The sequence below is a fragment of the Mustelus asterias genome, chromosome 17 (assembly GCF_964213995.1).
Source record: "Mustelus asterias chromosome 17, sMusAst1.hap1.1, whole genome shotgun sequence".
In the NCBI taxonomy this organism is placed as follows: domain Eukaryota; kingdom Metazoa; phylum Chordata; class Chondrichthyes; order Carcharhiniformes; family Triakidae; genus Mustelus; species Mustelus asterias.
The window spans coordinates 58,359,445-58,376,659 of record NC_135817.1 but is presented as its reverse complement, the minus strand read 5'-3'; the positions used below and the strand labels follow the sequence as shown (position 1 = coordinate 58,376,659).

The 17,215-nt window shown below is 38.1% G+C and overlaps 1 protein-coding gene across 1 annotated transcript in view; it reads left to right on the top strand.

Annotated features, from left to right (window-relative positions):
- Positions 1-16,783, top strand: part of LOC144506523 (uncharacterized) — a 40,041-nt gene extending 23,258 nt beyond the window's left edge. The window contains exons 5-7 of the mRNA XM_078232762.1: positions 4,504-4,725; positions 6,053-6,177; positions 13,418-16,783. Coding sequence (XP_078088888.1) covers positions 4,504-4,725; positions 6,053-6,177; positions 13,418-13,424 — 354 coding nt within the window. The 3' untranslated portion in view covers positions 13,425-16,783. The remainder of the gene's footprint in view (positions 1-4,503; positions 4,726-6,052; positions 6,178-13,417) is intronic.
- The last annotated feature ends 432 nt before the right edge of the window (positions 16,784-17,215 follow it).

Below are 17,215 nucleotides of genomic sequence, written 5' to 3'. Positions count from 1 at the left end.
GAGTATTGTGTACAGTTTTAGTATCCTTTATATATCCCCATAACCCTGCACATTCACCACGGCTAATCCACCTAAACTACACATCCTTGGACACCATGGGGCAATTTAGCTTGGCCAATCCACCTAACTTGCACATTTTGGACTGTGGAAGAAAACTAGAGCACCCGGAGGAAACCCACGGAGACGTGGGAGAATGTTCAAACTCCACACAGCCACCCAAGGCGAGAATTGAACCCAGATCCTTGGCACTGAGAGGCAGCAGTGCCACTGTGACCTGACACTTTTTTTTGTTCCTCTCTCTCTCTCTCTCTCCAAATAGTAACCAAGGAGCAGCATATAATAGAGGAAAGGAGGGGGCCAAGGATTGATGATTGGGAATTGCAGAGGTTAACAGCATTATTGTCATTTCTAGAGCCTCTCTAGCTTTGATTGGATAGCTGAGTGGAGCCAATTAAGGTAGTTAAGGCCACTGAACTAAATGAAGAAAGATGTATGCTGAAGCAGTAAAGCGTGGTCAACCATATCAAAAGACTGTAAAACAAAATTGAGGCAGGATCATATTCAATACAACTGCAATATGTCATTTTGACTTTGGTTAGAGCTGTTTAATGATGTCCAGAGACAGAAACCAGAATGATGAGATTCTAATCTAGCGATGTAGATAACATGGATATGTAATTTGGATAACAATGCATTCATGAACTTTGGAGAGGAAAGAAAGTTGGAGGGGAAGTAGTTTGCAAGGGCAAATGTTTTTTTTTAAAAAAACAGGTGACATTAAGGCCACTTTGAAAAGGGACAGAGGCAGTGAGAAAGAAACAACTAACAGCAAAGACAAAACAGGAGGTCAGTAGTTCAGTGGGATTGGGGTCAATGTGCAAGTTCAGGGCAAAGAGGAAAAATTTGGCTTTGTCAGGAGGGTGGAAAGAGGGAGGAATACTGTAGCAAAAGAGAGAGCTGAATAAATGATGTAAATTTTCACGCCAAATAGTCCATTAGCTCCTTGCACTTATTGTGAAAGGGTGAGGGGGCAGGAAAAAGGAGCTGATAGACTTTGGCAGAGGAAAGTGAAACCTGATTGCTTGTGATCCAACCTTGTGATAGCTGTGAAACGGCTGTGCAGCAGGTACACTCAACCTGAGGGAGTGAATATGAGGCAATATCATAATGAAGCAGGACAAGAATGTGTGATGGTTTTACTTGAACGTAAAAACAATGAGGTGAAAATGAGGGAGTGACTTTGCAAATCAGGAGTCACTAAGTGCAATAGCTAAAGGACAGTTTTTTTCCTTGGTATGACCTGACAGGGCTCAATTATGTGCCAATATTACTGTATTCAGTTCTCAAACAATCAAATCAACAGGAAACAGAGGGTTATTAGTCAGAGGAAATTCAACCAGTTGGTACCCTCAAAATGCAAACAAAAAAATTGAAAATATCTAAATTATCTGTTAGTCTGATTATGGTAATCACATTTATGCGATAAAGAGTAACCAAAATGCTCAAGCAGCAAAACTCATCAAATTTTACTCTAATCCCTAGGAACAGATCATTTTCTACATAACTATTAGATAACTAAATGATGTTATGTACAAATCGATGTGAATCTACAATAATCAGTTTTGTGACCCCCTCTTTCCTACAACCCAGTTCTAAGCAAATATCGACTATCCATAGAGGGAGTGCAACAAAATTAATTCCTGGGGTGGAGGGGCTGTCCTATGTGGAAAGATTAAATTGCACTGGGCTTTTATTTTCTGGAGTGTAGAAGAATGAGAGGCGATCTCATTTAAATATATAAAATTCTTACAGGATCGATGCAGGAAGGAAGTTTCCCCTGGCTCGGGGGTCTAGAACTAGGGGATATAGTCTCAATAAGTGGCAGATTATTTCAGACTGCAATGAGGAAGAATTTCATTTCTCTGCCCCACAGGGCTGTGGAGGCTCCGTCGTCGAGTATGTTCAAACTTAGACCAATAGATTTCTACGTCTTAAAAACATCAAGGGATCCGGGGATAGTGCAGGAAAATGGTGTTGAAGTAGATGATCAGCCAAAATCTCATTGGAGGAGTGAGCTCAATGGACCGAATAGTCTAATTCTCCTGTTTTTATGTTGTAAACTTGCATTGGTGAAATCTCTTGGCAGGCAAAGTATAGTTTGGAGCCAAAAGTATCCTGTAGCATAACTTTTCACTTTATAGTTGGCATTTTCTAATTTGTTAACTCAGTAGGCCTTTTCTGGCTTTGACACAACCTGACAACACTGACTGTGCTTTGAGACTGGGATTCTTAAGTTGCTGTTGCTTATTCAGTGCAGCTTCCTAAAATGTAATATTGATTATTTCAAGTCAATGATTAGTTGTTTGAAGTCACTTCTGTTAAATATCATAATTTGAGCCATGTTTTTTGAAAGTGGCCAATGTGGGCTTTGCAACAATGAGATTTTACTATGTCTATTTATTATCTTTAAAATCTTTCAAAAATCTTAAACAGCTGCTAATGCCAAATGTCTGGTTTTAGGAATTTAAAATACTTTTAAGAATGCATTTTTACTCCATCAAGTGAACTAATAATTGCTACTGGATTTGTGTCTCATTTAGAGAGCTAAAAAATTATCCCTAGGGTTCCAACATCCAATCTCACCAGGATTTCTCAAGGGAACTGAAATACAGAGTGCAGAGAGTACCAAAGATGTGTAGGTTAGGTACATTAGCCATCTGTGGGGTTATGGGGATAGGGCCGGGGAGAGGACCTGGGTGAGGTACTCTGTCAGAAGTGTCGGTGCAGACTCGATGGGCCGAATGGCTTCCTTCTGCACTGTAGGGATTCTATGATAAGATAATATTAGGACGAGTAAGATCATTTTCGTGGAATATATTAAAGGAGAGAGGAGAGGCTGGAAAGGAGTTGATGGAGGGGAGGGGAATTCCAGACCTTAAAGCTGAGGTGGTTGAAGGCATGCTCACCAGTGATACAGCAATTAAAATAGGATGCTCAGATTCAAGGAGCACAGATATCCAAAGGTTGTGGTGGTGCTGATGAAGATTACAGATATGGAGAGCTGACGCATGGAGGAATTTGAAAACAAGGATGAAAATCTTAAAATTGAGGCTTTAATTAATCAGTAGCCATTGTAGGTCAGTGAATGTAAGGGTGATGGGTGAAAGGCCTTGGTGAGAGTAAGGACACAGGCAACTGAGTTTTAAATGAGAAAGTTTATGGAGGGCAGAGGTGGGAGGTTGGTGAGCAATGTTCAGCAGCAGATGAACTGGTACAGTGATAGGGTTGGGCGATGTTACAGTAGAAACAGGCAGTGATAGTGATGCCAAGGATATATGGCTGGAAGCTCATCATGGCATCATTATATGATTTTAGTATATTAAATGCTAAAACTCTCACTCCGCCCTCCTATATGCTTTTGAAAGCCAACGTTTACAATGTGCTCAGAGATCTGCAGATTGGCTCTGAAATCCTTCTGCCATGGAGTCTGCTTCGAGGAGGATGAAACCCTATTGGGTTGCCTATCCCAACATTATATCAGCCTATTTTGCAAGTGCTGACCAGCTATTTGGGTGAACACCACATCAGGAAATAAAATTGTTCCCCAACCCATCGCACTTCCAACAGAAAACCAGGAGCGTTTTGCGATGTTCCTTTTTCATGTATGTTACTGCCTTGAGGGAACAAAACCCTATGGTTAGTTAACATGTTGGTCTGTATGAAAACATTCTTGGAAAATAATTGCACTCTATTACTGTGCATCTTTATAGCATATGAAACTACTTAGTTTTCATGCTGCTTAATATTAGGAATTCTGCTTGTTGAAGGTGAATACTATACATGGATTCTTCGGCTAACAAGTTAGATGTTAAGCTAAAATTTAGCTACTGCCACCACTATCTGCAATATAGCTGACCCTTTGCATAAAGAGAATATGTTTTAACATTGGCTGCAGGTTGGCTTCAAATTGTTGTATTATTATGCAGTGTAAATTGGCTTTCAAGAATTGAACTGACCTTTTGTCTTCTCCAGGAAACAGCTTTGTACCAATATTACAGTTGTGTTGTGAATATATCCTTGGTGTTTACAATAGCATCTAGGCCTCGTGTATAAAATGCAAGTGCTAAGCATTGTGTTAAGTTTTTAATTTTAATTTAGCTGGTTATATCAAATGGCAGGCTAGCCTACTGAGCAGTCTGTAAGTAATCTCACTGTTACACAGAAGCCCATCTGTGCTCCTACAGCAGCATACATTTGGTACAGAGGAATATTAAGCAAAGATGTCTTGTGAGAGCAGATACATGGAATACAGTATCATGGAATGGACAAAATAATCATTTGCTATTTATCCCTTTAGTTTCACTTTTTGTGATGTTCATATAGTGAAATTATATATCTTTTAACATAGCACATCCTTTAAGGGGTATATGCTTTAAGTTGGTGAAAGTGACATGCCCTTGTAATCACTTGTAATACTACAAATAGATATATATTCTTCATTAGAATTTGCGGGGAGCTGCACAAATCCTGAAGAAAATACAGCCAAAAGTTAATGCAACATTAAAACTGACGACAAGAAGAGAATCAGTAGCTGGAAAAAGAGTGAAAAAGACCAAAGCTTCAGAATCTCATACCTGCTATGAATGTAGCACAACATTCACAAATTGTGACACGCTGTTTATGCACAGAATAAAACACATTAAGGGAAAGAACTGGCCGTGTCTGGTAAGTACGAAGATCATTGTCTAAACGTGTGTCAGTAGGATTAAGTTTTTTTAAAAAAAATTGCTTTAAAGGGAAAGGAGCCAATGGGAGTATTTTAATTCCAAGAACTCTCCTTTTATGTAAGAAAGGTAGCCTCAGGAGAATTTTTGATGGCATGGACACACTTGTATTATGTGTCCTCCGTTGCTAGACTACTCTGAGGTCATCAACCGGATTATCCTGAATAGTTTTGTAGTAGACACTAAACAGCATGACTTTGAAGCAGCTCCACAGTTGCTATCAAAATCTTGACTTCCCTTATTTTACAAGTGATATGGTTGTCTCCGAAATCTGCTTCCCCAGCTGGTAATATAGTTCACTGCATTACTGCTCCCTATGGAGCTGCACAGAATGCTGTGTGACAGCACGAAGCAACCAACGAAGAAGGGAGACCTAGCTCGTGGGACTCCCATTCTGGCAATAACATTGAAATTATACTAAAATAAGAATTCTGAGCCTTATTCTAGAAATTGAGCTTTTAGAATAAGGAAAAGACAGTGCTTTTAGGAAAATTTATACAACTCTTAAGTAGTGGTACTTTATAAATATAGTGAGTTACTTGGGTTTGGGGAACCAACTGTTTCAATAAGTTGGAAGAGTTTTCTATTTTGTAAACTTATGCACCAATTCAGCAATGTGAGAAATATAAAAGTATGCATTTTTAAATTTAAACTTGAATATGCAGTTCTATCCTCATCTAATTCACAATTTGTTTTGCTATCAGTTCTTATCTCATAAATGTCTCTAGCATTTTAAACAGATGAATGCCTAGGTATTGGTTGATCATGTTGTTCTCAATGATCTGAATTAAAAAACATTTAATTGTTTTCAATTATAATGCAGATCCCTATGTAATAGACTTTAACTTAATCAGTTACTGCATTTTAGAGTCCCTGATTGCCTTAAATCAAATCTAAGGATAAATCTTGTTTTGTCCATTGCTCCTACAATTTCTAAAAGTATTGCTGAAAAAAAGAAACAGGCCGTTGAAGTTTTTAGTCTTGCACTCATCAGGACAGATACTCAAGAATACCAATTGTAAATAGAACAGCAATTTATATTTGTGTCCCCTTTACAATTGGTATTCTTGTATATCCTGATTTTCACAGTAACATCATTGCAGTGTTAATGTAAATCTACTTGTGACACTAATAAATAAACTTTAAACGTTGATGTGTGCAAGATGAAAAGCTTCGATACCATGTCTTTTTTTTTCAGCCATGCTCAATTTCTTTACAACGAAACAGCAATTTTTGAAAGATAACTTGTGAAAAATGTTTGTTTTTAGTTGTGTGATAAACCGTTCTTTCGCCAGAAGAATGTCAAAGTTCACCTTCGCTGTCATAGTGAGAAGCTGTACAGATGTAAACAATGTATGACAGAATCAAAGAAAACAAAATCACTTAAGTCCAAGTAAGTGTTATTATCTCTTGCTGTCTCCCTGGATATAGCTACACAGCAGATCAGCTTAAATCACAATGCAATTAATCCACAGAAGGCCAGTGTCATTGTGTAATATGTAATGTACATCTATAACATCACAAAATGTTTGAATTGTAAGTTTTCTGCTCAGCAGTGGGATGAAACTGAAGAACTTCCAATTACTCTAGCCAGTAAAATAATTTAGAATCTCAGAATGCTTACAGCACAAGGGGCCATTTGATTCTTCAAGTCTGTTCCAACTCCGGTTCAGCTAGTCCTACTTCCCAACCCTTTCCCTGTAGCACTGTAAATCTTTACTCTTCAAGTGTGTTTCCAATTCCCTTTAGAAAGCCAAGATTCACTTGTGCTCCACCACATACTCAAGACAGTGAATTCCAGATCCTAACTCACTGTATAAAAACATTTTTCCTAATATTGCCATTGGTTCATTTGCCAATTACCTTAAATCTTTTGGTCCTCAACATTTCTGCCAATGAGTTTGTTTCTATCAAATCCTTCGAGACCCTTCATGATTTTGAATCTATCTCATCAAATTTCCTCTAAACCTTTGTCTCTAAGATGAACCAACCTTGTCCAATCTTTTCCAATCTTCCATCACCCTTCATGCCATTCTCGTAAATCTTTTTTGCCTCCTCTCTAAAGCTTTCTTATTCTTCCTAAGATGGGCACTATTTCACTTCAGACTAAAGCAATGTTTTATCACAGTACATCATCATCTCCTCACTTTTGTGCTCTGTCTCTGTTTATAAAGGCCAGGACCTTGAATGTTTTTAAGCCACTTCCTCAACCTGCTTTGCTTCAATGATTTGCACAATATACCCCAATGTCTGGTCTTCATGCACTCCATTTAGAATTGTAATCCCTACCTTATATTGCCTCTTCTCTTCCTTCCAAAATGTATCTCTTCATATTTTGCTGCATGAAATTTCATCTGTCTCTTGATCACCTATCCATCAACCTGTCTCTGCCCTCCTGAAATCTGTCACTATCCTGCTCCAGGTTATTCCCAAGTATTGAGTCATCCACAATTTTTAAATTTCTGCCCTGTACAGCTTCAACTTTACTGCAAAATCTCTTGTGTGGGATTTTATATAATGTATTTTGGAAGTACATATTCATCACATCAACTACATTACCCTTATCAACCCTTGCTGTTACCTTATCAAAATAAAAGCTCCAAGTTAGTTAAACATGATTAACATGTGCTATGTAACTGGAGCAGTGTTCCAATCCCTGTGGGGACAGTTTAAACCAAAACAACCAAATTTACTGAATGAAGAAATTGCCAGCAAGTTTCCACTTTTTGTAGTTTGTACTCCAATGCAAATTGCACGTGGATTAACAGGCAACTTATACTTAAAATAAAAAGATTGATTTCACTTTAAATAGTCAATACAACAAAGGTACTTCTTACACAACAAATAATTGCGTGTGTGACACTCCCTGCACAAATGTGGCACAGCATTGCCATACAGCTTCACAATATAATGTTCCTTATTCATGCAGGATAGGTCAGGGTCCTGCCCGATCACCATCGAGTTTCACAGTTACAATTATCATCAGCAAGGCCTGCATTTCTGCAAACCCTCTTTACCTTGGGTCACAATAGTCCTGATGATGTAGCTTTCCAGAGTTTCTTTCCAACTGACCAGCCAAAAGCACCCTGGTTCACAGTTTGGCCACTTCTGGAGAAACACCCAGCTCATCAGCATTTGAGATATCCATGCAGCTTTTCAGGTTTTAGACCTTTTAGCCAGCCTGCACAGAACCTCTGAGCTCCTGTCTCATTTTCTACCAAACAGAAAAACTGAGCTCTTCCTGAATTCTTTGTGCTCCTCTTTTCATCTGTATCCACTTTCTCTCCCTATCTGGATCTGTGTGCTGATTGCCTTCACCCACCATCTCCTCTGCTGTCACGCTCTGTGGTGTCTGCCAGCCACATGGCTTCTTAACTTCCTGCTGGTACTGCTTTCAGGTTGCCATCTCACATGGACCAGTATTTCTTACTCAAGAAAATTACAATTTATCCCTTTGCAGTTGAAGTAAACTCTTAAACGCAATTACAGATTCCACAGACCTTTTTAAAGAAAGTACAAATTTTCCTTACAGTACTGCTTCCAGATCAAAGGTTGTCACAATGGTGTGTCAGTAGTTATGTAAATTAGAGCCACACCTTCGAGCAAATGCCAGAAAAAAATGTTGATTCTCCGCTAAAGGGCCACATTACTTCACAACAGGGATACTAATAAAAAGCATAATTATAGAATCATAGATTCGTACAGGGCAGAAAAGGCCCTTCAGCCCATCGAGTCTGAGCCGACACATTAGAAACACCTGAACTCCCATCCCTTCTGCCAGCACTTGGCCCATATCCCTCTATACCCATGTAACTATCTAAATGCTTTTTAAAAGACAAAATTGTACCCGCCTCCTCTTCTACCTCTGGCAGCTTGTTCCAGACACTCACCACCCTCTGTGTGAAAAAATTGCCCCTCTGAACACTTTTGTATCTCTCCCCTCTCACCTTAAACCTATGCCCTCTAGTTTTAGACTCCCCTACCTTTGGGAAAAGATATTGACTATCTAGCTGATCTGTGCCCCTCATTATTTTATAGACCTCTATAAGATCACCCCTCAGCCTTCTACGCTCCAGAGGAAAAAGTCCCAGTCTATCCAGCCTCTCCTTGTAACTCAATCCATCAAGTCCCGGTAGCATCCTCGTAAATCTTTTCTGCACTCTTTCTAGTTTAATATCCTTTCTATAATAGGGTGACCAGAATTGCACACAGTATTCCAAGTGTGGCCTTACCAATGTCTTGTACAACTTCAACAAGACATTCCAACTCCTATATTCAATGTTCTGACCAATGAAACCAAGCATGCCGAATGCCTGCTTCACCACTCTGTCCACCTGTGACTCCACTTTCAAGGAGCTATGAACATGTATCTTTGTTCTGTAACTCTCCCCAACGCCCTACCATTAACTAAGTCCTGCCCTGGTTCAATCTACCAAAATGCATCACCTCGCATTTGTCTAAATTAAACTCCATCTGCCATTCGTCAGCCCACTGGCCCAATTGATCAAGATCCTGTTGCAATTGGAGATAACTTTCTTCACTGTCCACTATGCCACCAATCTTAGTGTCATCTGCAAACTTACTAACCATGCCCTCTATATTCTCATCCAAATCATTAATATAAATGACAAATAACAGTGGACCCAGCACTGATCCCTGAGGCACACTGCTGGTCACAGGCCTCCAGTTTGAAAAACAACCCTCTACAACCACCCTCTGGCTTCTGTCAAGAAGCCAATTTTGTATCCATTTAGATACGTCACCCTGGATCCCATGAGATTTAACTTTATGCAACAATCTGCCATGCGGTACCTTGTCAAAGGCCTTGCTAAAGTCCATGTAGACAACATCAACTCCACTGCCCTCATCTACCTTCTTGATTACCCCTTCAAAAAACTCAATACATGATTTTCCATTCACAAAGCCATGCTGACTGGCCCTAATCGGTCCTTGCGTCTCTAAATGCCTGTAGATCCTGTCTCTCAAAATACCTTCCAACAATTTACCCACCACAGATGTGAGGCTCACTGGCCTGTAGTTCCCAGACTTTTCCCTGCAGCCCTTTTTAAACAAAGGTACAACATTTGCCACTCCAATCTTCAGGCAGCTCACCTGTGACTATCGAAGCCTATGCAACCTCTCTTCATAACTGAAATGTTCCATCCCTGAATGTTCCATTCAGCATCCTGATGATCTCCTCTGCACCCCTTCCAGTGCAATCACATCTTCCGATAATGTGTGACTAGAACTGCACACACTACTCCAGCTGTGTCCTCACCAAAGTTCTATACAACTCCAACATGACTTCCCTGCTTTTGTAATCTATGCCTCAGTTGATAAAGGCAAATGCCATGTGCCTTTTTCATCACCCTACTAACATGCCCTTCCGCTTTCAGAGATCTGTGGGCAAATACGCCAAGGTCCCTTTGTCCCAGAGCACTCCCTAGTGTCCTATGATTCATTGAGTACTTTTTTTGTCAAATTACTGCTTCCAAAGTGTAACACAAACTTTTCAGTGTTAAATTCCATCTGCCACTTATCTGCCCATTGACCTTTCCGTCTATATCTTCTTGTAGCCCAAGACGCTCAGCCTCACTGTTAACCACCCATTCAATCTTTGTCTCATTCGCAAAATTACTAATTCTACCCCCCACAGTCATCAATGTCATTTATATAAATGACGAATAATAGAGGGCCCAACACAGATGCCTGTGGTATGCCACTGGATACTGGCTTCCAGTCACTAAAGCAGCCTTCTGTCATCACCCTCTGCCTTCTACAACTGAGCCGATTTTGAATCCACTTATCAAATTACCCTGTATCCCATGTGAATTCTTCTTTAAAAGTCTCCCATGTGGGACTTTGTCAAAGGCTTCGCTGAAATCCATATCAACTACATCAACTGCACTACCCTCGTCTACACATCTGGTCACTTCCTCAAAACATTCAATCAAATTTGTTAGGCATGACCTTCTGATGAAGCCATGCTGACTATCCCGATCAAGCTTTGCCTCTCCAGGTGGAGATAGATGCTCTCCTTCAGAAGTTTCTCTAATAGTTTCCCTACCAATGATGTGAGATTCACTGGTCTGTAGTTCCTTGGTTTAATTAGTTTATTATAATTAATTATTTAAGTAATATTTCAGAATAGGTCAAAAGAGGACAAACTGTACCTGGTGATTTTGTAATTGTTGTCCTTTTATTGCTCTGTTTTTCTCCTGCTGACTTAGTCTCTCGATTTATATCTAGAACAGGATACAGGGTTACTAGTGTAAATAAAGTGACATCTCTATTTGATAAATTAGTTAGCTGGTGATGAAGCTATTGAATGAGTGGATGATGGGGTAATGTACCGGTCATTGAATTACGTAGAAGTTAGTAAAGTAAAAGCAAAATACTGCAGGTGCTGGCAATCTGAAATAAAAACTGAGTGCTGGAAGCACTTAGCAGATCTAGCAGCATCTTGACGTTTTGAGTCCAATATGACTCCTCTTTAAAATAGAAAGAAGTCGTGATCTGCTCGAAACATTAACTTTCTCCGCAGCTGCTGCTGGATCTGCTGAGTGTTTCTAGTACTTATATTGCATAGAAATCGGAGCTGTTTACACCACCTCACTTGACCTGATGTTGTGGGGAAATTTGAAGGTGGCCGGTTGTGTCTGAGACATTTCAAAACTTGCAAGGCAGATATCTTTGTGCAAAGACGTAACAAATTTATTTTACATAGAACAAACATACAGCCGACCAGAGACTTCCAAAGTGTTGAATAGCTCTGGGAATAGAGCTACAGAACCACTCCGAAAGATCTGACGTACATAGTCAAATACCAATCAATTATAGTTTTTCCTAGTGAATAATTCCTTCTTTCATTAACTTAAAATCAATTTCATTTAGTAGTCATACATCAATACAAATCTCTGTCAAGTACCTCAGCCAATCATATGATACTTAGTAGCATAGTGACATTTTATTCATCAAGTCCAGATGTCGTCTCCCTTCTTGGCTCTAACTACATCCCTGTTGCCTGCTAACGGCAGACACTACTATAAGGTCAAAGTGAACATTCCCACTGGCTCACTGCCAAGTTGAATAGACAAGTGTTCTTGTATCCAGGGGCATATCTATCCTTGTGTCTGTGCAGTGAATGGACCTATTCATTAATGTTGCAAAATATGTTCCCTCATAGGAATTCCAATATGACGACTACTGACTAGCCGCAGACCTCTGGATTTAAACTAATGACATTTACCACCATGCCTTTCGGTAATTTTACTTGGCTAAAGTGAACAATACTTTAAAATACACTTAAAATATCAGCATATATGTTTTAAAATCATAACTACTTGTTTTGATTCACTTACTGCATTCACATTTGTGTAAACAGTTGGTGTTAGCTTGCCTAATAATCAGTTAACTCTTTACTGATCCCCTGTTCTCTTAAAGACTGCATTCTGCCTATGAATCTTATTAGATGGTTAGGAAACCCCTTCTTCACCTGCCCTGTTCCTAAATCGTTTTCTCTCTTGGCTTCAAATCTGTTATGTGTTGACATGGTCTCTGCTTCACTCTTACAAATCCAAGAAATGCCTTCCAGGGTAGCACAACCCTAATAAGTCTGCCCAATATCACCACGATTGCAACAGCACTGTCTATAGTATGGAGCCTGCAGGTTTGCATAAATACAACAGTGTTATTCACGGGAGCTTGGAAACTGGTATCTTGATAAAATAGGAATCTTTCTTGGCATTGGTGTGGAGATAATTACTAATTGCAAATATTACAGAACAATGTGTGTTCAGTCTACATTTTTAAAAATATGGTTACCCAACACTTAACTCCTATATTGTATTTCATTCATTTTAGCCAAACAATCATATTTTGTTCAATTTCAGCCAGATTATCTGGGTATATAAGACTGACATTCCTCTGCTTTGAAAGTTAGAAAATGATGGTGAATCATTGTGGTGGTTCCACCGGCACCAAGAAACTGCAAATACCTGCAACTAAGTTTCTGGAAATGAAGAAGTGTATTTTCATATCAAATAAATATCAAACTGTCCCACTTGCATTATGACTGGAAAAGTGCAAATGAAACATTGTACTTCCAAGTACCACTGATAGATGGTGCTGTTACTTTGAAAATTCATTGTACCCTAAATCAATTTCACTTGAAACCAAATGATTTAAGTAATTTGGAAAGTTGAAGACTTGTTTTCCAAGCATTTTAAGGAGTGTTTTATGTCCAGATTTGTTTCCATTTAAAATAGATTCGTAATTAGGAGCAAGGAAGAAAATCATAATTTAATACATGAAAATAGGATAATGTATGTTTATTTTTATATCAGTTTATTCTGTTTTGCGAATTTACAAAAATTAACAGTTAAGTATAAATAGAAGGTGAAATAGTTGGCAAATTTTAATAGAAGCATGAAATTGTGCTTATGTAAAATTGTTTTCTAGCTATAAATTGAACAAACAAAATCTGCTTGCTTGCATTGATTGAAATGTTTTTTCACCCTCTGTTAGATTGAAGTCAATTGCTAAATTGAAAGTATGTGAAGTAATTAAAGAACTTCAGCACTGCTGTAAATAGAATCCGTTAAGATATGTAATTTGTTTTCTATTTCTTGCAGGCGATGAGAATTATTGAAGTGGAGTACGGGCTAGGAGTTCAAATGGTTATAGTTGTGAGCTGGAGACTGATAAACTAATTTAAATACAATCGGAATGTATTCCACCATTCAAAGAATAGGAATTATGAGAAGATGGGATGAACTTCGGTGTACACCTGGTGCTTACATTTCCATGAGTAGATAAAATTGAATCTCTACCAATTTGATCATCCCTCAGTGAGCAAAACTGTTTGTGAAGCGAAACACTCCCACTCCTGCGGGGGGAAAAAAATCAAGCCATTTAAAAATTATATACCTAACTCTTAGTAGTGTGCTGTCTTCTAAAAGTAGGGTGATCGATTCTTTGTCCCAAAAATGAAATCTCGTTTGATTGACTGTACGTACCTTGACTGCAGAACTGTGGTCTAGTTAATGTGGGATGGATTAAAACTGTGCCTTTGAGATTAATTGTGTAAAAACAAAAAATATGGTGGTTACTAAAGCCCCACAGTGGGCGTAAAACAAAAGCATAAATGATTTCTATGCACTGGAGCTTGGAAACTAGTAGCTTGATAGAATAGGAATTTTATTTGGTGTTTATCTGTGGTTATAGTCAAGTACTTACTGATGTAACCATTACTGCTACAATGAAGCAATTGTGCAAAACACTGTAATGTTTTGTAGATAACTGGAGATAATTACTGTTGTAAATATTACAGAAAAATGTATGTTCAGTCTATATTTAAAAGAATGTGGTTGCCCAATCAACTGTCTACACTTAACTCCTAACTAGTGAACAATCTTATTTCATTCATGCTATAAATTTATATTTATGAAACTAAACTTATAACTGTAGTTTTCACTACTTGAATATTTTTAAGACGTGTTCTTAATGTATATGAAACTGATGCATGTTTTGTCTCAAATAGAAGTGTACCAGCTATTTTTAATAAGTGAACTTTTTGAATTTTTGCAAAAGGGTGCTTACTGTTTTAAGTTGTGAACAGAAGTTTTGAACAGCAAAGGCCAGTTAATGTTTCAGGAAGCTTTTTCATCCAATCTAGCGAGTTCACTAGTATCTGATAAGTATTTTAAAATGTATTCCCAGCCCTCTGCGCCTATACGCAAGCACACGTTTGTGTGTGCACACATGCATGCGCGCACACTTTCTCCCCCACTCAGGTTTGTTCAGCTGGATGCATTTTGGAAAATACAGTAAGATACAAGTTTGAATTTTTGGAACATTTTCACCTAGATTATTTCTTAAAATGTTGTGATTGGCCGATTAGCAATTTTTAACGTTTTAATTGAGTTTAAAAGTCATTGCTCATCTGAAAAGATTGGAACAATCCTGTCATCTCAGTGTCATACTTTTTAAGATCTTGCAACTAGCTAGAAAACTTGAACCATTTATACTGCAGAATGAGGGTTCATTCTAAATAAAGTCTTTGCACCATATAACGAAAACAACAACTGCTGCAAATGCTCGGCAGACTAGGCAGCATCTGTGGAGAGAAATAAAGTTGATTCAACTGATGAAATGTCATCTCAACCTGAAACGTTAACTGTTCCTCTCTACAGATGCTGCCTGCTGAGCGTTTCTTGTTTATCTTTCATTTCAGATTTCTGGCAGCAGTGGTACAGTAGCATTAAACTCTTTGTACTGTTGCTCACTCGTGGTCTAGTTTCCAGCCAGTTATATTCTCTTGAACACCATTTGCTGTGCCCTTTTTGAATTGTTCTAGTTTCTAATAAAACCAGACTCTAAATCAGCTCTGCTTATTTGTACAAAGGGCAGTCTTGTGAAGGGGGGAATGAGAGTCCATAGCTTTGACGAAGGGTCATCTGGACTCGAAACGTCAGCTCTTTTCCCTACTTACAGATGCTGCCAGACCTGCTGAGATTTTCCAGCATTTTCTCTTTTGGTTTCAGATTCCAGCATCTCAGTAATTTTCTTTGATCAATAGAACTTGGGTCTGTACCAACAATTTGTTTAAAAACAGCCACAGCCATTGGTATATTGAATGAAAATTATTTTAGAATCTCTATAATTTGCTTTTAAAGAAAATAATGCATTTTTAGCTTTTACTTTCCCAAGCTACGGGTAGCAGCTTAGACCATTAAAAGGGGATAGGATTGCCTTTTAATTTTAAATATTTAATTTTAATTGGTTTAACTGAGCAAAGGAATATTTTTGCTCCAAAGGCTATATTAGAGGCCCTCAATGTGTTGTTATACTTTTGCTGAGTGGTACTTTAAGCTAAATTTTGTTTGAAGGGAAAGTTACCTGAATACTCAAAACACAAATGCTGAACAAAGTGACAGGTGTGTTTTTTAACATGATAAATATACCTCCAGTTTATCGTGTTTTTTTTTCTCCTTTAGTCTCAGGTTCAGTATATTCTGTTACAGGGCTTTATATTTAAAGAAAAACTGCTTAAAGTTAAGCCACAGATTATATTAAAAATGTTCTTAATGTAACTGGTGTGTTCCTAATGCACTATGCTTTCTTTTTACTGTTTTTTCCCCTCTGGAATAATTAGTACATTGTTGTTGTATGTAACAGTGTACTACTGTATGGTGGCTTAGATCCTTATATAAAAAAAACTCCCTTGAACTGTTAAATATTTACTGGTTGAGATTGAATTTGGTTCCCATTCCAAATATTTTAAACTTTTTAGAAATGTAAATTTTGTATGAACGTTAACATCTGAAATTTTGTACATAAAATTTAAGGAGTTTTACAGAGTTGAGGTTTTTAGAATATAGATTTGAAAACCCCAATGAAAGATGAATGAAATGGTTCTTATTTTACTATTTTGTAATTTAACTTTTGGCAGGTAGATTCAGAATAGATTTTTAAGTAATGAAAAGTTTTGATCTAATAAGGTACTTGTTACTATGTATGTTTCACAGATTTATGTATATGATTTTCACCATTTTTAATAAAGGTATATATGTAATGGTGTATTTACCTGTTGCACACACTGTTCAGATGCTATATGCTGCTTTTCATTAAAAAAAACATATAGGACTTTCACTTTTATCTCCACTACATCTTTGATAATACTTATATAACAGTTGTAAAATATAAAAACGGAATGTTAATTTTTTAAACTTTGCTTTACATTTGCTGAGTAGAATAAAATACACCTTGTAAATATGACCATAATGTGAAGGTATCCAGAGTAAAGTAAGGTTTCAGTTAAATATCTACATAGTTTCAGTGACTACAGTTTTAGTGAAATGAAAATTGCCATATCTTCATAACTGCAGAATATATTTTGACGTATTTGTGAACTTGGTTTCCAGATGGAAGCTGATTCCTGTCTAGTTGTTTACTTTGTTCCTTTTATGTTGAGTGTACAGAACCAATAAACATTTTCCTGAAGTACTTGTCTGTGTTCAGCTGGCAAATGGAGCTCTCAAATCACTTCCTCCTCCTTTGTAGTCCTTGTGACCCATTTTCCAAAATTGGGCAATCAACACCAAATTGTGGAGATGCTGGGTTTGAACTGGGGTGGGCACAGTAAGACATCTCTCAACACCAGGTTATTTAAAGTCCAACAGGTTCACCAGGTTTTACGAGCTTTCGGAGTGCTGCTCCTTCATCAGGTGAGGGACTCGCACGATGAAGGAGCAGTGCTCCGAAAAACGCGTGATACCAATTTGACCTGGTGGTGTGAGACGACTTACTGTACAACACCAAATTGTTGATTATGTCACAAGATTGTAGTACGATATGATCCTCCAGTCTTGCCAGTTTGCATTTTTTTAACTTGCTGCGCCAGTGTCGTCATCCAGAAAGGATCACGGGCA